Source organism: Ictalurus furcatus, chromosome 10 (assembly GCF_023375685.1).
Source record: "Ictalurus furcatus strain D&B chromosome 10, Billie_1.0, whole genome shotgun sequence".
NCBI lineage: Eukaryota > Metazoa > Chordata > Actinopteri > Siluriformes > Ictaluridae > Ictalurus > Ictalurus furcatus.
This window is the reverse complement of record NC_071264.1, coordinates 2672069-2694720: the sequence shown is the minus strand read 5'-3', so window position 1 is coordinate 2694720 and position 22652 is coordinate 2672069. Positions and strand designations below refer to the sequence as shown.

Sequence of the window (22652 nt, the reverse complement as noted above, 5' to 3'; positions counted from 1 at the left end):
TATGCCGGGGAGTCTGCAGGATGTACCCAAAGAGCGAAGTTTAATTTTACACACCATTGGGCCATTGTGGGGCCAGCTGTGTGTCTAAGTGTTTCAGAGGTGAGGGGCCTGTACACAACACAGACATTTCGCTCTTCAAACACATCACCACAAAGAGTGGAAAATGAAGAGTGTAGATAAAATAGATACGGATACCGAAAGAGACGGGCAGAAAGATCTGCTAGTTTCCCCCAACCTCTTGTTTAACTTTAGGGAAAAAAAGCACAAAAACGGGATATTTGTCGGGGGGTGGGGTTAAGAGTTGGGCATTTGACTTGCTAAGGAGGGAAACCAGGCCTGCTGTGTTTTTAGCAGGGACTAGACTTTAAAGTTCTCTCCTGTCTTGCTTAAAATGTTAAGAACAAACATCATGATTCGTCATTTTGCTGGATGGAACCATTTATGTCACAGCACTAGATTGGATATGCAAATGAAGCATATCCACTGAGGAGTGTTTGTGGATTGAAGGGTAAGAAATTATTTTAATGTCTCTTGAGAGGCTCACAGCTGCGAAGAAGACCTTGAAGGTCTCTGCTGGGCTGGAGTTAAAGGAATCATATCAGTTTCTGCTCCAGAGCAGGTTCTTCTCAACTGACTAGAAGCTACTCGGGTGGACCGTACTAAAATGACTGGTGTGATGCATTACAAACGTTACAAAATGCCTCTCTGCTTAAAAACCTGCCTGGCAGGTAAGAAGTGTCGTTCGAGAGCCAGAGAGTGTTTTCACCTCCAGTCTTTGGTGTGTTCTATCACAGAGACCCACCACACCCAAAAACAAGGAATGCGAGACATTATAGCCAAAAGTGTATGGACACCTGACCAATCGCACCCATATGTGCTTGTAGGGGTCCACTCACTGGTCCAACGATGGTATCCAATGACGTGGTAGAAGGATTCCCGCGTGTGAATACATTTAGATGATTAAATTTGTTATTCCAATTCTGCTTGACTCTCTTAAATTAAATCTGACTCCAATTATAAAAACCTCAATATTGTATTTATTTCTTAGTTATTTGTATTTTGGTACTTTTGATCTTTTACATTTGATTAATTCTAGTTTATTCTATACTTTAAATTGTGCTCGTTCATTCGGATTCCCTCTCGCTCAGAGTCTTGCGCTGACCGTGTACGCAGATCTCATGGTCACAAACTCGCCAGTCTTGGTCATTAGCCAGAGGTAATTGACTAATGCTATTTAGGGGACCGCCCCATGCTTGCCCTTTCTTAGATAGTACTTTATTTAGTCCCCTTAGATAGTAACACTTAGATATAGTAACGTTATCTCTAGTCAGAGGTCATTACCACTAAAATGTACAGAGACAGACCAATAATATCTGAGTAAAATTATATGTAATCATGCCATAGTTTCCTATGTACACGTTAACTAGAGTAAGTAACTAGACAATAACCAGAGGTTATTGGACTTGGTCCATCAACTTTATGTTGTCCTAAACGGGTATTTCCTATCGAGCCTGTACACACTAAGTACACTTAACTTAATGCCAAATTGTTAGCCTGGTCTCTAAAATCTCAGTTGGAGTGCCCCAATGCTCCACCTAAACCTGGATTTTAGCCTGTACTCACCTGTTCGCAGACTTGTGGTAACAAGGACTTAACCTAATCTACTCGAGACAATAATTTCAGAATAAGTCAGATTATAATCAATGGTGTCGTTTGTGATTATAATTTGATGTTTGTGGAAGGATGTACCTTATTTACATACAGGAGGTAAGAGTGAGGGACCTTGGGAGGGTATGCCTTTAATGGCATACAATATTTTTATTTGAACTGCTGTTGAGGGAATGAGACCATATTTTCCAGTCGCACTGAGAGCTTTTGTGTAATATAGTAAACCTGTATAGTCGACATCTTATTCACATTAAAACATGTTATGTGATGCGTGTAGACCTTGGGTGTGTTTAAGGTGATCTTGACACAGAGAGAAAAGGGTGTGAGGAGAGGAAGAAGGAAACAGTGTAGTGACGATCTCCTAGTCTCCACTCAGCATGATGTGCTATTTCCGATGGAGATACTCATTTTTGAGGTGATCTCAACTAGGGCTGCAACTAACAATTATTTTCATAATCGATTATTTGGACGTTTATTTTTTTCGATTAATCGGATGGGGTGGGGCAAGCTTTCAGTACCATTTTTTTTGTGTATTTAAAATAAAATCCACAGACTGAGTGTTACAAATATAAACTTGAGACTAAAACTTTACACAACTGTTTGTCCAAAACAGAAAAGAACCCAATACACACACACACACCACAATATGTATTATTAATGTAGGACTGTAGTTTAATTGGGTGCTTTTTGTGCATCCATAAAAATAATGCTTAAATACTATAAAATAAATTTTATATATGTATGTTTGTGTGTGTGTGTGTATATGTGTATATATATATATATATATATATATATATATATATATATATATATATATATATATATAGAGAGAGAGAGAGAGAGAGAGAGAGAGAGAGAGAGAGAAGTGATATGGAATGTCCTGAAAAAGACATGGAACAGGTCGGCCAAGAAAAACAACAGCAGTTGATGACAGAAACATTGTGAAAGCTGTGAAGAAAAACCCCAAAACTACATTCAGTGACCTCACCAACAACCACCACAGGGCAGGGGTGAAGGTATCGCAATCCACCGTTCGAAAAGACTTCAAGAACAGAAATGTAGAATCCATACCACGAGATGCAAACCACACTTCAACAGTAAGAATCAGAAAGCCAGATTGGAATTCGCAAAGAAATACTGAGATGAGCCACAAAAGTTCTGGAACCAAGATTACCTTCTATCAAAGTGATGGAAAGGCCAAAGTGTGGAGGAAAAAAAGGATCTGCTCATGATCCAAAATTTAAAAGCTCATCACTTATGCATGGTGGAGGTAGTGTCATGGCTGCTTCTGGAACATTCTCACTCATCTTTTATTGATGATGAAACTCATGATGGTAGCAGCAGAATGAATTCAGAATTCTACAGAAAGTCTGGAAACTGCAAGTCTACAGAAAATAGTCTTCCAATTTACAGAGAACTTCATCATGCAGCAAGACAAAGACAATGGGTCTGAGGAACATTCTGACCAAATTTGGGCCAAGTGCTGCTAGCGTTCTAGCGCCACTATCGGGTCAAATTTGGGCCTAATTTTGAAATACAGTGATTGTCATAGCTTTTTAACTGTGTGTCCAAAATTTACAAGCCAGGCTTCCTTGTATTCCCTGGGTCGAGACGAGTTAATCGCATCCTATGACGTCAGTTACGCCTAATTAGATTTTCTGATCTTGGATTGTGTCAAAATCTCTCTTTTTTTTTTCCCCACTCAGCATATAAATTTTGTCCAATCATCACCAAATTTGGCACACAAGTTATTAAAAGCATTTTGACTATTCCAATTGGTTTGTCCGTAATGGGCTAGCAAATCTGGCCAACAGGCAAACAGGAAGTGAGGCTGTATCTCAGCAATAATTTTGTACACCGACACAAATATTGGTAGGCACCTTCAGGACCATGCCCTGAGGCTATGCAAGGGCGTTTGAGACAGTGCCACTTACTGGTCAAAAGTTACAATAACTTTCCGAAAATGCTTTCATCGGACTTCCATTTTTGCTACTCCTCCAAGTCCACCAAAATTGGTCTCATCTTGAGTCCTATCCAAACAAAAGTTATCAAAGGAACTCTGATGTTCTGATAATGTTATCTTTTAGTAAGCTTTAACTTCTTCATTTGAAGAAGAAAAAAGTGATAGCATGCTGAACTTGTTACCTACCAATTAATAGCGTACCAGTTATTCCCACAGTTTAAGCTAAATTCTACCATTTCTATCCTTACTATGAGCACTATTTTAGTCTCATATACAGTACAACATTTTATAAAGCGTATATAAGACATCTAAATAAAACAAATACATGTGAATTGACTTGGTATGTATTGTGATTTTCTGAATGCATCCTGTCTGTGGTTTTAACTGTTGTGAAACTAAATTGTCATTGCCATAATTTCTAATTTCTAATATTTATTGTTATTTTTTAGTGTTGTTCTTAACAGACTTAACAATACTACAACTAGAATAAAGGAATATGTATCCTTAAACTGCATAACTCCTGACTTTTTACACAAGCCAAACGGCATGAAGACTGGTAGTGTTTATTTTGTTAACTTAGCCTACATTGCCATATAGCTACAGTGCTGTAAAGGTAAGAACAGGGGAGGAGTTCTGGAATCTTTTTCCCAATCTCTCCCTCTCCCCAATCTCTCTTGCTCTCGCTCTCCTGACCCCCCCCCCCTCCATTTTTCTCAGTCCATAAACAGACGCACACTCTTTAACAATACTTCAGTGTGACTTTTGTGTTTTAATCCCTTTTGTGTTGTATCGCTCAACCCACAACCCGGATTCCTGAGTGACTTACATGTTCAAAAAGAAAAAAAAGGTGTATCTTTCTCCCTGTCTGTCTCTTTCTCTCGCTCTCTCTCTCCCCCCCCCCTCTCCACACACTCCATCCTGTAGATGCCATTGTCCTGTAGTAATGAGATTACAGCGTTCCCCCCCCCCCCCCCCCCGCCCTGCATCTCGCCAGAGGGAGTGCGGATTTCTGGAGTGTGTGATAGTGTGAGGATAAAGATCAGCTAGGACTCTCTCCCTCTCTCTCTCACACACACACACACACATATACATACACACACACAGAGGCCTTGAATAATGCCCCTGTCCTTGCTAACATTAGCTGTCATTATAATGGAGTGTGTAGGGAGATTGATACACATGCTTAAAGGATCATCATTACAGCTTAACACACGTAGGTGCAGGGCTGGCAAAGGTCACAGGAGGAGTCTTTGTTGTATTACGTAAATTGGCACCCATGTTGGACTGGTCTGAATGGCTCTAATTAACACCAGTTAAATCTCGACTGATGTCTTTAAGGGACCATTGAGGTATTTCCCAACATGTTCTTATATTCGTGTCTCTTGTGTTTATGCATTTTTTTTAGGAGACCAGGAGCATTGACCAAAGGTACAGCACTGCTGGAATTTTGTTGCATAGCAGGGATTATTTTAATGGATCATTGTGTAATCGTTCATTTGGTTTACAGGTGTATTTTATGCTGTGGGGAATTCAGACTAACTAAAAGTTATTTATTGCTTTAAACCTAATTAAATGCTGGTTTCTAACAGTGAGTGAGTCTATACACTGTTTACACCGTCAGCCATAACCTTAAAACCACTGAGAGGTGACGTGAATAACATTTTTTACATTTTCCTAGGACAGTGGCACCTGTCAAGGGGTGGGATATATGAGGCAGCAAGTGAACAGTCAGTTCTCGAATCTGACGTGTTGGAAGCAGGAAAAGTGGGCATGCGTAAGGATCTGAGCAACTTTGACTAGGGCCAGATTGTGATGGCTACTTTTGGTGATGGTTCCTACCAAAAATTGGAAGGACAGCTTGTGAACGGCGACAGAGTCGTGGGCGCCCAAGGCTTATCGATGCCTGTGGGGAGTGAAAGGGTAGCCCGTCTGGTCCGATCCCACAGAAGAGCTACTGTAGTACTAATTGTTGAAAAAGTTAATTATGGTTGTGATAGAACACAGTGCATCGCAGCTTGCTGTGCATGGGGCTGCGTAGCCGCAGACAAGTTAGAGTGCCCATGCTGGACCCCTGTCCACCGCCGAAAGTGCCTACGATGGGCATATGAGCACCAAAACTGGACTTTTCTTTTACATCATGTGGATGGCCGGGTGCGTGTGTGTTGCTTCCCTGGGGAAGAGATTGCAACAGGATGCACTGTGGGAAGAAGGCGAGCCGGTGGAGGCAGCATGATGCTCTGGGCAATGTTCTGTTGGGAAACCTTGGGTCCTGGCATTCATGTGGATGTTACTTTGACACGTACCACCTACCTAATCATTGTCGCAGACCAAGTACACCCCTTCAGTGGCCTCTTTTAGCAGGATAATGCACCCTGACACATGGCAAAAAATTGTCCAGGAACGGTTTGAGGAACATGACCGATTCAATTCAGTTTTATTTGGATAGCACTTTTAACAGTGGACATTGTCCCAAAGCAGCTTTACAGAAATATATAAATTGAGGATATTGATTTTAAATGTACGAATTTATCCCTAATGAGCAGGGTTAGGGTTAGGGAGGCGACGGTCGCAAGGAAAAACTCCTTGAGACGATATGAGGAAGAAACCTTCAGAGGAGCCAGACTCTAAAGTGAACCCGTCCTCATCTGGGTGACACCGGATAGTGTGATTATAAATAAATACACCCCTTCTATAAATGTGCAATTGATTACAGTTTTTACATGAAGTCTGTTTTGTTGAACTTCTCCACTGATCATCCTGGCCATCCTCAGCAGCAGCAACAGCATGTGACTTCCAACTGATGAGAACTCCAACCAGAAGTAAGGCATCAGGTTGGATCGGGCAGGTCCGGAGAGCAGAAGGGTCAGGATCACCGGTATCTCAGGAGCATCATGTTTACAGTGCTGTAAAAAAGTATTTGCTCCCATCTTGATTTCTTCTGTTTTTGTGTACATCTCATACTAAATAGTTTTAGATCTTCAAGTGAAATACAACATAAAGGCACACAATACAGTTTTTATTTTAAATATGAAAAACTGATTGCCTCTTAAACTTAAAAGGTGGCACATTCAGATTTTAACAGCAATAACTGCAACCAAACTCTTCTGATAACTGGAGATCAGTCTTTCACTTACTTCTAGGACTAGGACTTACTGCTACGCTTTGGATCATGGTCTTACTGCATAATCCAGTTGCGCTTGAGTTTCAACTTACGGACTGAAGACCGGACATTCTCCTTTAGGATGTAGAGTGCAGAATTCATGTTTCCCTCAGTTATTGCCCAGGCCTGAAGCAGAAAAGCATCCCCACACCATCACACTTCCACCACCATGCTTGACTGTAGGTGTTCTTTTTGTGAAATTCTGTGTTTGGTTTACGCCAAACCCCTGTCTTCCAAACATTTCCACTCTCGACTCATCAATCCACAGAACATTTTCCCAAAAGGTTTGAGGATCATCAAGGTGTGTTTTGACAAAATTCAGATGAGACTTAATGTTCTTCTGGGTTAGCAGTGGTTTTCACCTCACCACTCTTCCATAGATGCCATTTTTGCCCAGTGTCTTTCTGATAGTAGAGTCATGAACAGTGATCTTTATTGATGCAAGAGAGGCCTGTAGGTCTCTTTTGTGACTTGCTGGATGAGTCATTGCTGTGCTTTTGGAGGAATTTTGGAAGGTCGGCCACTTTTGTAGTAATCAGGCCTGGTAGTAATTAGGCCTAGTCCAGCTGAGCACCATTATGAATGCAGTTTCATTGATTCAGAGAATTAGTAACTACAGGGACAAATACATTTTCACACAGGCCCAGTTGGTATTGGAAAACCTTTTTGCTTCTGTAAATAACATTATCATTTAAAAACTGTATTTTGTGTTTACTCAGGTTGCCTTTGTTTTATCTTAGATTTAGTTTCAATTCCTGAAACAATTTAGTCTGAGATATTCACAAGTATAAAGCTGGAAGCTAATACCATGTTTATGAATAATTTTACCCAGAGGTAGCATATATAAAGAAAAGAGATGTGGGCCTAAAACAGAACCTGGCAGAACACCAAACTTTACCTCAGTATGCATAGTGAAGTCACCATTTACATCTACGGACTAATAATGATCAGTCAAATAAGACCTGAGCCAGGAGAGGACTGTTCCCTTAATGCCAACATTTTCTAGTATATCAAGGAGAATAGTATGATCAGTGGTATCAAAAGCTGCACTAAGATCAAGCAACACAAGCAAGTAGACACAACCCTTAATCAGCGCTGTCTCTGTCTAACCAGGCCTAAATCCTGACTGATACATTTCATGAATGTTTTTCCTGTGTGGGTACATTTAGGTGCTGTGCTACAACCTTTTCTAAGGTCTTGGAGATAGAGTTCAAGGTGTTGACTTGGCCTTCAAATTCCCCAGATCTCAAACCGTTCGAGCATCTGTGGGATGTGTTGGACAAACAAGTCTGATCCATGGAGGCCCGACCTCGCAACATACAGGACACTATGCTGCTAATGTCTTTGTGCCATATACCACAGCACACCTTCAGAGGTCTTATGGAGTCTATACCTTGATGGGCCAAAGCTGTTTTAGTGGCACAAGGGCAACCTACACAATATTAGACAGGTGGTTTTAATGTTATGGCTGATTGGTGGATATAACACCTTTTATCTTTGGATATTGTTAACTGTGGAATCACCTCACACAGTTCTGTGCTTGAAACTGGAGTTCACAGTTGTGTTAAAACACATCTTTTCCATTATTCATATAAAGCCTATTCATGGATTGAGACCTTGTTGTAGCGAAGGCTATGCCATCACAAACTTTATTGTCCTAGTAGGGCTACCCTTGATTATCAGACAGGGAGATTTCAGGCAAACATTGATAAAGACTCCCATGGAACGTACAGAAACTATTCCCTGTCTGGATTAAGATTATTAGAACCTTATGCAGCGAGACAACTGTTCAGACAGCCATGGGGAGTTCATTCCACCACCTGCCTGGCAGGACAGAGAAGACTCTTGAGTATCTTGACCATCTTCAATAACTGCTTTATCCTGATCATTGTCACCTAATCCTGGCAACACTCGGCGCAAGGGAGGAATTCATACTGGATGGAACACCAGTTTATCACAGGGCACCGTTCAGACACATTTGGCGTAGACAGTGGGATTAAATTGGAAAACTTAGAGGAAACCCATGCAAGACATGGATAGAGCATGCGAACCGCCACACAGACAGTACCCAAGTTCACACAATCCCAGGACCTGGGAGATGGGAGTCAGCAATGCTATCCACTGTGTCACCAAAGCATTCAATGTTAACTGTTTTGCCGTGTTGATGAGAACATTGTCATCCTGTAGGAGACTACTACTGGCAAAATTTTTAATCACAGGTTAAATGTGATTTGTATTCATTTGCAGCAACTTCCCTGTAACATGGACCCAAATCATGTCAGCAAAATCATAATGGAGCCTTTCTCTCCCATTTATATGTTGATTTGTGTGGTTGTGTGTGTTGATCGCCAGAGCTAATCATCTTGAGGACACAATCACACTGATTAAAGGCCGGATAGAGGAAGTGGAGCTTCCAGTGGAGAAAGTGGACATCATTATTTCGGAGTGGATGGTGAGTGACTACACATCAGCCCTCGTTTTTCTTTATTTTCATTTCATAAACTGTCTATACTGCACACAACAAAACGAAGTATTCTTGCAGTTTAAGTGCACAAACAAGAGCCAGTCAGTTATCGGTTATTCGGTTAGTGAACGGACACTAAGCCATGATAAGATGTCTTCAGTCTTCACTTAGATCAGAAGTGTCCAGTCTTATCCGTAAAGGGCCGGTGTGGGAGCAGGTTTTCATTCCAACCAAGTAGGAGCCACACCTGATTCCACCTGTTTAATCAGTTGATCTTGGCTTTCAATAGACTCTGTGTGGCTGTGCTTGGTTGGAATGAAAACCTGCACCCACACCGGAACTTTCCGGACAAGATTGGACATCTTTGCCTTAGACAGTTTAGAACACTGTTCTTATTTATCATCCTTTCTGCTCTCAGGCAAAAAAAAATAAATAAAACAGAGAAGGGTAACAGTGTAGTAAATATCAAGTGTTGGTTAAACCCGTCTCAGTTTAGTGTAAGGTTTTGACCCTCGTTGTGCCTCGCTCCCTCTCAATCATGAGGAAAATTGAAATTGTGTTGTGGCCTGTCACAAAGTGATGACGGATGGCACACGTAATGCAGAATGGCACGAAGCTCCACGATCGTTAATAATTTCACGAACGTCCCGTCGCTTCTTATTTCTGCAGCGATAGCACTGATCAGTGTGAAAGGAAAAAGCATTGTTTCTGTTTAGATGTTAATGCTGATGTTCATTTTTCTTTTGCGGTATCATTTTCTTACACACGGTTCAAATAACTGTTCCCATGTTTTGTTAATGTTTCACTGTGAAACCCTCTTAAAATGCTAGCAAGCTATGCTGAGGCTGGTTTATTATTGCGTTGTGTTGTAGTCCATGTTGTTTGGTCTATTTTGTACAAGTGAAAAGTGTATAAGGCTTTTTTTTTTTTTGTTAAATTATTGCTTTGCTTTTTATGGCTGCTGTTATGTAGGTATGAGTATGACAAAAAAACGGTCATCCTTAGTTTACAAAGTGACAATAAAAGAAGAAAAGGAAAATCTTAGAGAGCCTTTTCTTTTCAGACTTTACGGTTTTTATCAAATTCTACAGTCGTTTTTTTTTCCCATCGCCCATCTCCATATTTCCGTTATGGTTAGGTTGACTGGTCCGGTGGTCAGAATGCAATTTCACCGTAGACGACCAGTCAAGACCTTATGTGATTGTATTTTAAACTGGTTCGCGGTAAAGACTGAACTTCCTGTATATACAGTACCGTGCGACTGACGTGTATTATAGTTATATCTTTTGTAATAAACCCTTTTAGTTTGAATAAATTAAGAATATAGGTATTAAAACAAATTAAAAAAATTCTGCCACTGACTGAGAGATGGATGGATGATGGTCAGTTCCCTCACTACTTCCCCTTTAAACATGGGTTTCATGATTAATGCGTTCCACTGAGTTTTTCTTAACGAAGCTGGAAAAGCATGAATTGTCTTTAGATATATTTAACTTCAGCGAATGAATGATGGAGCCAGTGTGTCCTTCTCTTTCTTTTTTCCCCCCTTTGGGTTTCTACTTTTCTTCTTTGTCTTCTCACTGAGGAATGGTAAAGATCTTTTTCTTTTTAATTATAACCATGCTCTGTGTGTTTAAAGGAGCACTTTAAACACGAGATGTACATAGTGTCCCTCTCAGCCAAGTTGATTGGCATATGACAGTCACTGTGGTGAGTGTGTAAACAATATATACAACAATATATCAAAAATCAGCACACATATTTAATTATTGTGCATTTCGTGTTCATTAGCTCCACCTGCTCTATATTAAGCATATGCATACTCCGGGTTTGACTACTGAGAACGTCCTTACAGTGAGAAAATGAGGTCAGCACACCTGAGCCCAGTTGCCTGAGGCTCTGGCAGCATTCTGAAGGATAATCCATGAATTTAGTTGTTTTAACCTACATTTGCGCCCTATAGTTGCTGATTTGGTTTTATGAAATCAGTTTTATGAAAAAGTAAGCCATTTGTACATAATTGTTTTAAATATATAATAGCTCCAGAGCCATCGCTTTAGACTCCCATATTATTATCTAGCTAGCTAGATGTGTTCCATTGAGAGCTACTAGTTGAACTATTGTCTAACTTCTTTAATATCAGCCTTTATTATTATATTATTATATATCTGCTTTTTCATGAGGTTTACGCCTTCTTGCGCACGGGTATGATGGCTGCATGATGGAAAATGGTATGCACTTATATAGCTCTTTTTTAACCTTAGCAGTTCACTCTGTTTCTTATTCAACCATTCACACACACTCACACACCAATGGTAGCAGAGCTGCCATGCAAGGCACTAGCCTACCATCTGGAGCAACTTGGGGTTCAGTGTCTTGCCCATAGACACTTCAGCATGTGGAGTCATGTGGGCCAGGAATCGGACCGCCAACCCTACGATTAGTGGACAACCTGCTCTACCACTTGAGTCACAGCTGCCACATGATGATCCCACATGATCATCTTGTGAGCAGTGTAGGTAACCTTGTGGATGATTTCAGCTTGGAGAATCGTATGTATGATGTCGGGGGATCAGCTTTGCGATGAGATCTGTGCGGACTATACACTGCATATACACTGCATATACCAGTGCATATACACAGTTCACCATCAATGTGAAACTTGAAACAGAAAGACACAAATTGAGCATCATTGTTTGTCCCAAGCCCAGGGAGCAGATCACATTAACAGCTGGTGCAATTTGCATCCAGGTTCACGTCAGGTGATGCCTAGACCACCATTTCCAGGTGAACCAGAGATAAGGTCAAGAGAAAATAATCATTACAAATTACATGTTTGAAATGGATTTTTTCCAATTTTTTTTCTTTTCCCCCTCCATGTTGGAGACGTACACTGTGAGTGTAGGCAGCTGATTAGAACTTATGTGAACTGGTGTCTCCTTGGTTGGTCCTGATCCGTGAAGGGACAGCATGGCATCCATAGAGATTGCAGAGAGAGTAATCAGTATGGCAAAGTTCAGTCGAGGTCGTGCTGAAAGTCTAGCTGTAGTGTCGCTTCTGTGTGGGCAGTTTTCAGCAGAAATAGTGCCAAAGGTCTAGCTTAGTTGAGTCAGCTTGTCCAGTGATCATGGACACGGCCTTTGTGACCCACTGTGCGCAATACTTTAGTGGAGATAGCACTGAAGGTCTGAAGTTTAGTGACTGAGATCAAGGTGGGATTAGCCAGAATTAAGAGTCAACAACATGACCCAGAGATCCAGGTGGATAATGATAGTCTTTATTGGACATGTATACATTACAGCACAGTGAAATTCTTTTCTTCGCATACCCAAGCATGACGGGAAGTTGAGGTCAGAGTGCAGGGTCAGCCATGATACAGCGCCCCTGTAGCAGAGAGGGTTAAGGGCCTTGCTCAAGGGCCCAACAGTGGCAGCTTTGCAGTGCTGGGGCTTGACCCCTGACCTTCTGATCAGTAACCCAAAGCCTGGCAGTGCTGGGGCTTGACCCCCGACCTTCCGATCAGTAACCCAGAGCCTTAACCGCCAAGCCACCACTGCCCACTGTTTTGTGAGTTTCTGGGATTTATACTGAAGAGGCGGGTCCGTGTTCCTGCCTCTCCTAATTCAGTGCTGTTGACTGGTTGTTCAAAGGCGAGTCCTGGGGTGGAATTCGAATTCACACACCCCTAAGGACTGCACTTTAGGGACAATCTTTGGGGACAATCATTTAAATGTTTGTAAAATGACGATATCACGAAGCAAGAGTGTTTGTGGAACTCGTGTTAAAGTTCTTAGCAGTGCAATTGACACCAAGCATTGTCTAGCTGCTGAGTTACAGTACTTGTACCTTTGTGAAAAACAGGGGGATTAGACATTCATAGAGTGTGCAATTATCACACCAGTAACACATGAAAAAGGAGGTTAAAAGTGTCCTGAGCAGTTTTCTAATTTGGTCTGCTTGAAAGGAAAGTGTTTTCTGGTGATATAGCACTAGAGGTTTGGATAACTTTCTGTCCCATTGTCTTTGTACAGTCTTATCTTTCCTGGCTCTGCCCCACCCCTATAGCAGAGTGGGCAGGAGTCTTGTTTGTTTCGATCATCCTGGTTATTGGGTATCTTGTAGATAACCTCAAGTGAACTTCAAAGGGCAAATTGTAACCACCCCAGACAGTCTGAGAGTGGAAATTATGTAAACAAGAAATGTTTTTCCTAACCCTATGTTGAGATTTCTTGCTATGGTTCATGGCTGGATAAGAAAATGGCATACCTTAGGGGTTATATCACAGGCAGAGTCCTGATATTTATCTCGCTATCGTATGTAGCTAACCATAAGGTCTTGTTAAAGAACACCACATTCTCCACATTCCCAAAACCAGTTTCTATTCTAGTCACATCACATGCCTGCATCCCCACAAGATGGCTCCATGTTTTCATTTCGGGCTGTGCCTGACTGGATTGTGTGTGACCTAGTCACCAGATGCTCGCCTACGGAAACCACCCCCAGGCCTGCCTCCAGGCGTGGGTCCTGGTAACCCTAATCCAGGCAATGTACACTTGGTCTTCATTCTACCTTTTATATGGAGGTCATGAGGATTGATCAGATTTATTCATTAAGGGTGGCCCTACTGGGAACGTTAATACATAGCCCTGAGGTTCATCAAGCTACACAGACCCAGTCACCGTGACAAGGTTTTACCATTATAAAGGTTAATTAATGAACAGTTTAAAAATATTATAATAAAATATGACTACAAATGTGACTACAAAAATCAAGGAATGTAGGCCAAGCGATAGAGCATTCCTAATGTGAGATTACCTTTGCTTAGTGAAGCGTTTGCCATGGGCTATACTGCTTCGCGAGATCAGCAAGGTAAACCAGCACTAAACCATTTCGTACTCAATACCCTGCCAATATATAGAATAAATCTGGTGTAATACACTCCGACTTTCTTTTCCTTGCGTCCTGCTGTATTCTGAACTAGCTGGATTGCCGTTCGTTGTTGTTTTATCGGTTTAATTCTGACTAATGGCTTATAGCTCAATGTGAACTGCAGAAATGCCCATGGCTATACAGCACTCCCTTGCTAACACAACAGATCAGACCAAGCTGAGCTGACTGTGCGCACAGGGAGGGAGACACCAGGACACTGCAAATTAGGGGACCGAAATAGAGCCCAGTTTCAGTTTCAGCAGAGTTCACACACGCCTTTGGTGTACTGTACTGTATGTCTGCAAGTATGTGCGGGTGTATGTGTGGCTGGATTGATTGCGTTACTAGTGATGGTGGTCTCGCTGCCTTCAGGTGGGGACAGCAGTCATTACTCACTCAGTCCCCTGATCATACGCAGAAATACACACACTGTTAGATTCTCTAGCTTCACTTACTCACATTCTTGTACACATACGCTGGACATAAAATGCACAGTATCTGACTGTACAGTATTCTCACATGTCCTGTATAACATGTATAGTATTTACTTTTCTGATACCACGATTGCTCAATTTCTTTACAGTTTTACAGCCATTTTGGTTAGTCAATAATTTAATTTCAAGATCATTCATATATTCATGATCTCCATGGCTTCCCAAAATGCTCTGTTTTCATGTTAGCTTGGGGACTGGCAACAATTGGGCATACCCTGGGTCTATCAGTGGGTCTGTTACAGATAAGTTTACATTCATTTCAATGAAATTATTAACATGCTGTTTGTTATTGTGTTATGTAATATGTGCATATTATGATTATTATGATTATTATTATTTTATTAGGGCACACGTTGGCTTAGTGGTTAGCACGTTTGCCTCACACCTCCAGGGTCGGGGGTTCGATTCCCACCGTGGCCCTGTGTGTGTGGAGTTTGCATGTTCTCCCCGTGCTGCGGGGGTTTCCTCCGGGTACTCCGGTTTCGTCCCCCAGTCCAAAGACATGCATGGTAGGCTGATTGGCGTGTCCGTAGTGTATGAATGGGTGTGTGAATGTGTATGTGATTGTGCCCTGCGATGGATTGGCACCCTGTCCAGGGTGTACCCCGCCTTGTGCCCCATGCTCCCTGGGATAGGCTCCAGGTTCCCCCGTGACCCTGAAAAGGATAAGCGGTATAGAAGATGGATGGATTATTTTTATTATTATTATTATTATTATTATTATTGATTATTAATCAAGTTTAAAGGAGGTTTTTGCAGCCACAGTGTGTGTTGGGGGGGGGGGGGCGCAACAATTATACAAATCAAATTGGCACTGTGTTATTGGTTTCTGACGTCACATTTTGGAAACTGAAATCGAAAACCTCACGTCCTGCAGTACAATGAGTTGGAACAGCATGCGGTAACCTGGAGGCTATAAGCTTCGTGCGCTACACGTGGCTAATTTTCCTTTTCCAGCAAAATGCTGCTTTCCTTTGTTATCATGAAAAGCACAGAAGTGCGAGTGCGTACGCATTAGTGTGCGTGATAGTTGCTATACCCTCGAGTGTACATCGTATGCGTGGCTGTCACAGCCCTGCTGAAACGCGTATTGGGGCATTTATATAATTGTTTTGCGCGCCCTGGAGAATACAGCTGATGTCGTTGCGCTGTAATTGAAAGGATTGTGGAGAAAAAGTGCAGCGAGGAATTCTGCTGATTCCACTTTTATTCATCAGCATGTTTTAGACACACTGAGGGGCACTTCGGCAAATTTGCATTGGGTTTTTTTTTCTGCAAAGATATTTTAAATTCAGGGTTTGATAAATATGCGATATTAATATGAATGCGTTAGTGTGTCACAGTATGTGTGTCATGCTCCGCTACTGACTTCCTGATTACACGTTGTATCAAAATGGGGATGCATGGCTGCTGTTCAAACTGCTGTCACCTTTTAGCTTGTGCTGTAATGTTAATGTTGACAACTACACATCCCACAAACCCAGATTCGGTTTCTGATATATGTGTGTGTGTGTCTGTGTGTGTGTGTATATATATATATATATATAGAGAGAGAGAGAGAGAGAGAGTACTGTAGTGTTTTAAATCACAAACTACCTAGTCCTGTTTTGGCCAGCATGGATATGCCTGTTTGCTTAATTACTGATTAACTGCCTAACCAAGGAAGTATAGTGATTTAAATGCTGCAGAAATACCAACTGAACTTGGAAAAGCAGATTGCTTTGAAAACGATCTCTATGTGTCCTAATATATTCTAATGAAACGTGCTTGATTGACATCTTGTGATTCTCCACTCTCAGCCTGCTTTAACCATTTTTAGGACCCACCCACTTTACACTTTACAGTTATTTATTAGGCAGATTTTAAGCGGTAATTTTTTTGGGGACTTCATTGTATACCTGTATAGCTGAGGATGCAAATAATATACCTGGGTCTACATTACAGAAACGTCCGAACTGTGAAATTCTATCTTTTCTTTTTAGGAACTGAATTGGAATCTCATTAAGGACAATAACTGTGAAGCAATGTTCAGAACATTAGCATGCTGACGAACACACTAACACTAAATCCGCTTTGCTTTTGCATTTCCGATGCCTTGCACAGAAACCTGTCAATCTGGAGTATACTATGGGACGCGTTAGTATTTGGAAGTTACGTCTGTCACAGTCGACCGCATTTTAGAGCGGTAAAGTGGGTTTTTATATTAGGGATGCACCGAAATGAAAATTCTTTGCCGAAGCTGAATATAATGAAAAACTTGGCTGAAGGCCGAATACCGAACACGTTTTTTCACGTTTTTTCCATTTATTTTGCCATTTTTTTCAACATTGCATAAATTAAATAGTCAAAATGTGCTTTTTCTATTTTGTCTTGCTTTTCAAAGAAAAAAATCAATTACAAAAACTACAATTTCAAAACATTTATTTAACACTGAACATTTTTTTTGTCATTCCAGCAGGCACAGGCTACCAACAAGGCACAATATAACTTTAAATAAATAAATAAATGAGTAAAATAAAAATATTTTGATGTGGTTATCTTTGAGCCCCTTGAATAGACGATGTTACGCCTATAACTGACTGCTGAAAGAATGGAACACTTTGTAGCCTACAACAAAAAAGTGCACTGACAAGAGTGTAAAAAATGGTTCTGTTCGGTTCTATACGGCTGATTATATTGGGGATATATACCGCTTGCGTCCCTGTACACCTCGCAGAGTATTAGAGTAGATATAGTATAGTTAGATACGTTGTTAATGTTATGTTCCCTTAAATAAATACGTCTTTACCTGCTTCCGTACTCTACTCCCTTATGTCTCGCGACGTGACAGAATACTCCGGAACAGAAACAAAACAAACGCACGTATCCACAGTAAACAGTGTCACGGTTGTCAACATCCGAAGAGCATGCGCTCGTGCATGTAGCTCGTGCATGCGCGCGCCCCCTCATCGCTCCGAGTGCACTGCCGGAAGTGGAGGTCGTGAAATTCGAGCGTCTCACTCTGGTTGCTAGGCTATTTGGCACGTCATCAAACACGTCATTGTTTGGTCAAATTTATTCGGCCTCTTCATTAATTTCGGTTGCCGAACATTCGGTGCATCCCTATTTTATATTGGACATTCACTGCACATTCGAGATTCTCTCTTCTATTTCTCAAGAAATAAAACACATAGAATGGGACAAAATATAAATTTTCTTACTCTGGGGTGGACAGAGAACCAAGTACAATTTTTAAAAAGTTCTCCTGTTCAAGCCCCCTGAAGCTAATCTCTCAGAAACGCAGGTCACCAGCACTTTATAGTAAAGGAATCAGTAAGGGACCATATAAAAATCGCATGACCTGGGCAACTGTGTTAATATTCTACCAAGATTATAGTCGTTTATTATTTTTCAAAAGAAAAATCATTCAAATTCAATAATTTTTAAACTGTTGGAGTTACACATGTAAAACACATTTCTTTTAAAAAATAATAAAATAGAATAAAAACTGTTTTTAAAAAATCTATTTGCTTTAGTTGATAGCAGTAATGAACTGTATCATAGTACATTTGGTTTTACATGTGTAACTCCTACAATCAAAAAGTTTTTTGACCAAGAATTTGAGTTACGTTTCTTTTTTTTTAACAAAAAAAAAATCCCCTTATTTTCAAAATCAAGTTGTCTGTATAGGAAGAATGCAGTAAAATATAGTGCGACTCATGCAGAGGCAGGCAGAACACAGCAGAGAAAGGATTGATGCAAAAAATTGTGTGTTTATTTCTTTAAGCAGAAGGAAGTGGCAGGGTGTAGGCGTAAAGGATGTGAGGTGTGCTGGCTTTCCGGGCCGTGGGCTTTGCTGGGGCACTAAGGAGGCACGTTGAAATGGGCCAGGCATAGTAGCGTGGGTCAGCAGCGGTGGTTGGTGGCAACGAGAGGTCCAGTGCTTTCCCGAGGGTGACCGCAACAAGAGCTCTCGGTGTGGCACGGGAGGGGATCGTTGCTCTTGTCAGGAGTCGGCGCGATTAGGGAGACAGAAACTGCGCATCTCACTGTGGCCATGATGACCTTTTATACTCTCATGTCTTCTCTATGAGGGTGAAGAGCCGCCACAGTCATTCCTCTGCCCTGGCCCATGGCAATATTCTTGTTCGCAGTCCACAACAGTGGCGGCAGTCATGTGAGGATCATGCAGTGGTTTGTGCACATGGATTGGAGGCTCGCCATCATACTACATACTGAAATCTGTTGGGTTTTTTTTTGGCGTCACCCAAGGTTAGTTTATTTATAGAAGTTGGTGAGGACCACACAGTAAATAAATGATCAGTGAAAACTGAAGGAGGGTGTACTTTCTTTTTCCCATGACTTTGCTTGAGTTTTTTTGGTATTTCATTTTCCTATTTGTGGACTTTTCTAATGCATTTATCCCTGGAATTTTATTTATTTATTTATTTATTTGGCTTATGACTTGGCACATTTTTACTTGGGGTGGATCTGAGGAGGAGGCATTCACATGTTTCACAAATTTCCATTGTTCAACTGATTTTGGAGTGGGAGGTGCTCTAAATGTTAGTCACGCCCACTCCATTATCCGTGAAGCATCGTCTGACGTGGCACAACAACCAGAGCCAAGTGCAGCAGGGACAAGGGTAATTGTAGTTGCATTAAAAAGCTGACATAATATTAATAGCTGCTGAAAAGATTGTAGATTGTGATGCACGCTTTAGCCTCTAAATTTTGTAAATACAAAAATAAAGATATTAAAGAAAGCACACTGGTACATTGCAGCTAGATACACCTATGATTGGCCTGTCTAGCTAACTACTATCACTGTGTATAATCAAGGATTAAATAAAATTAATAAATTAGCCTTGTGTTGCGCTGTCACTTGGGATGTATACACACATTGGATGGGATCCAAGGGGTGCTTTTGTAAGGATCATGTTGGAAGAATTTCTAATAAATAAAAGCTGGATGGAGACGTAGCTTCATTCAGTGCAAGCGTCGCCTCCGAATTAGCATTAACATGCTATAACAAGTGCGCCAATCTGGCGGAGGAGCGTGTGTGGAGTTGAGCTGAGTCAATACCGTGTGTGATTATTGCGATCCGCTCCACCGGGTCTGTATTTACCTCTCAGCAATGCCAGGTGGAGATCACACCGTGTTTTAGTAATTAATAATTAAACGAGTCTCCACTCGGGGCCTTCTGTACCACGGGACGTGTCACTCCTCTGCTTTCTGAAATCTTCCTCCTTCTGTCTCTCTCTCTCTCTCTCTCTCTCTCTCTCTCTCTCTCTCTCTCGCTCGCTCGCTCGCTCACTGCGGAGGAAGCAGTCACGTGTGAAATTGGGTTCTAAATTACACGGAGGAGAAGCGTTAGCCATCAGTCCAATGCTGAGTGTGTTAAAAAGCGACCCAGAGAGAGTGAGAGGAAGGACACGCACGCGCACACACACATCACACAGACCTGAAGGACTGAGAGACCGTGAGATACACACACATGCATACATAGCTTATTTAGATAGGTTATTTGTCGTAAAGAAAGATGCATTGTAACAACGGCTCAGAATGATTGTGAAACAGATAGGCATGTCAGTCCAGTGGAGCACTGGACTTTTTCCCATTACCCTCTTTACCTATCCTTACCACGGGTGCCAATAATTCTGGAGCTAACGGTCACATTTGTGCTATTAACTGACGCAAATACAGGTGTTTAGAACTGAGCCATGAGACATCTTACAGTTGTGAGAAGGAGAGGGGGATTGTGGGACAGAATTGTTCAACATTTTATCTGTTCAGGACAAAGCCAGTGGCTAAATCACTGTTTCAGCAGATATGGAGTAACAGGGAGAACATGCTGCCTTCTCAAGCTGAACTGGGGTCAAACAGGGGTCAGTGGGGGCAGAGAGAACTCTGGGTAATCATGTATGTAGGAACATGGGTGATAAATCTGGTGTGTGTGTGTGTAAAGGGTGAATTTGTGTTAATCATGAGCTCTGTAACATTAACATTGTTGTATTGTATTATATGTATTTGTTTGTTTTATATTTATCAGATCGCTGATACCTATACATCACGGTGAATGTATTTTTTTCTTTTGAAAACCGCTGGTATCAAACCTTTTTGAACTCCTTTGTCATGTATAACATTCTCTTTTAAAACCAAATATTTTAAAGCACTTTTATTTAGGTTTTGGTTGATAGGGGTTTTCAATAAGCTTCAAATCCAGGAACTGAGATGTCCATAACAAACATTTCAGAATGATGTCTTAATCTCCTAGTAGAAGCAAACAGGTTTTAGACTAAAATGTCTAGGGACCAAAGAACCTCATTAAAATCCTGTAAAAAATTGCCCTAGATCCTAGTCATTCATAACAATGGGTAAGATCAAGGAATATAGCTGTGATGTGCGGCAAAAGGTTGTTGAGCTTCACACAATGGGGCGTGTCTATAAGAAAATAGCACAAGCATTGAAAATGGCCATTTCCACCATCAGGGCAATAATGAAGAAGTTCCAGTCAACTGGAAATGTTATGAATCAACCTGGAATTGGACGTCTGTCTATATCGTCTCAACACACTGCGAAGAGGACGGTTCGAGTGGATAAAACATCTCCAAGGATCACAGCTGGAGAATTGCAGAAGTTAGTTGTGTCTTGGGGTCAGAAAGTCTCCAAAACTACAATCCGAAGTCACCTACATGACCTCAAGCTGTTTGGAAGGGTTTCAAGAAAAAAGCCTCTACTCTCATCCAAAAACAAACTCGAGCGTCTTCAGTTTGCCAGACACTACTGGAACTTCAAATGGGATCGGGTTCTATGGTCAGATGAAACCAAAATAGAGCTTTTTGGTGATAAACACCAGAGGTGGTTTTGGAGCACACAGAGAGGTAGCCATATGGAAAAGTACCTCATGCCCACGGTTAAATATGGTGGTGGCTCTTTAATGTTTTGGGGCTGTTTTTCTGCCAGAGGACCTGGACATTTTGTTAGGATACATGGCATCATGGACTCTATCAAATATCAACAGATATTAAATGAAAACCTGACTGCCTCTGCCAGAAAGCTTCAAATGGGCCGTGGTTGGATCTTCCAGCAGGACAATGATCCAAAACATCATCAAAATCAACACAAAAATGGTTTAGTGACCACAAAATCACGGTCCTGCCATGACCATCCCAGTCCCCTGACTTGAAACCCATAGAAAACCTTCTCGAAATGTGAAGGATCTGGAGAGATTCTGTATGGAGGAACGGTCTCAGATCCCTCACCATGTATTCTCCAACCTCATCAGGCGTTATAGGAGAAGACTCAGAGCTGTTATCTTGCCAAAGCGAGGTAGCACAAAGTATTGACTAAAAGGGTGCCAATAATTCTTGCACACCTACATTTAACAAAGATTTTTTTTTTATATAAACTTGTGTTGTGTTTGCAATTGTTTGATCTCCATGAGAGCAGAGTATTTTTGTGCATTTTATTTTTAAACAAAAGATCAAAAGTTTAAACAATAAAGACAATTTTTTTTTTTTTTTCGGCCGATATTAGTGGAGAGCGGTGTATATAGAGGCTATGGAGACAGTAGTAGATTTAAGATCAGTAGTATTTGTAGTAATAGTAATATCAACAACAGCAGATGTAAATACATGTAATGTTTATATTATACTAGTGTATATTATATTTAAGTACACCCTAACCCTAGTATATATTATATTTATTGCCCAGTTGTCTGATTTTTGATTCCTTAATATAATTTCACTCTCTAAAAGAAAGCACTTTGGAAATGCTTTTGCCCATTATTATGTTGTGAAGTGTGTGTTTGAGTTCATATATATATATATATATATATATATATATATATATATAATATATGAAATGTTCTGTTTTTGTGTACAGGGCTACTTCCTCCTTTTTGAGTCGATGCTGGATTCTGTGATATTTGCCAGGGGTCGATACCTCGCCGAGAGAGGTTCAGGTGAGTCACACGTGCAAAGTCGAATGTAA

At 41.1% G+C, this 22652-nt stretch overlaps 1 protein-coding gene across 1 annotated transcript in view; it reads left to right on the top strand.

Annotated features, from left to right (window-relative positions):
* prmt3 (protein arginine methyltransferase 3) overlaps positions 1-22652 on the top strand; it is a 57658-nt gene that overhangs the window by 11548 nt on the left and 23458 nt on the right. Inside the window, exons 10-11 of the mRNA XM_053634321.1 lie at positions 9144-9243; positions 22545-22623. Of these exons, the coding sequence (XP_053490296.1) occupies positions 9144-9243; positions 22545-22623 (179 nt within the window). The remainder of the gene's footprint in view (positions 1-9143; positions 9244-22544; positions 22624-22652) is intronic.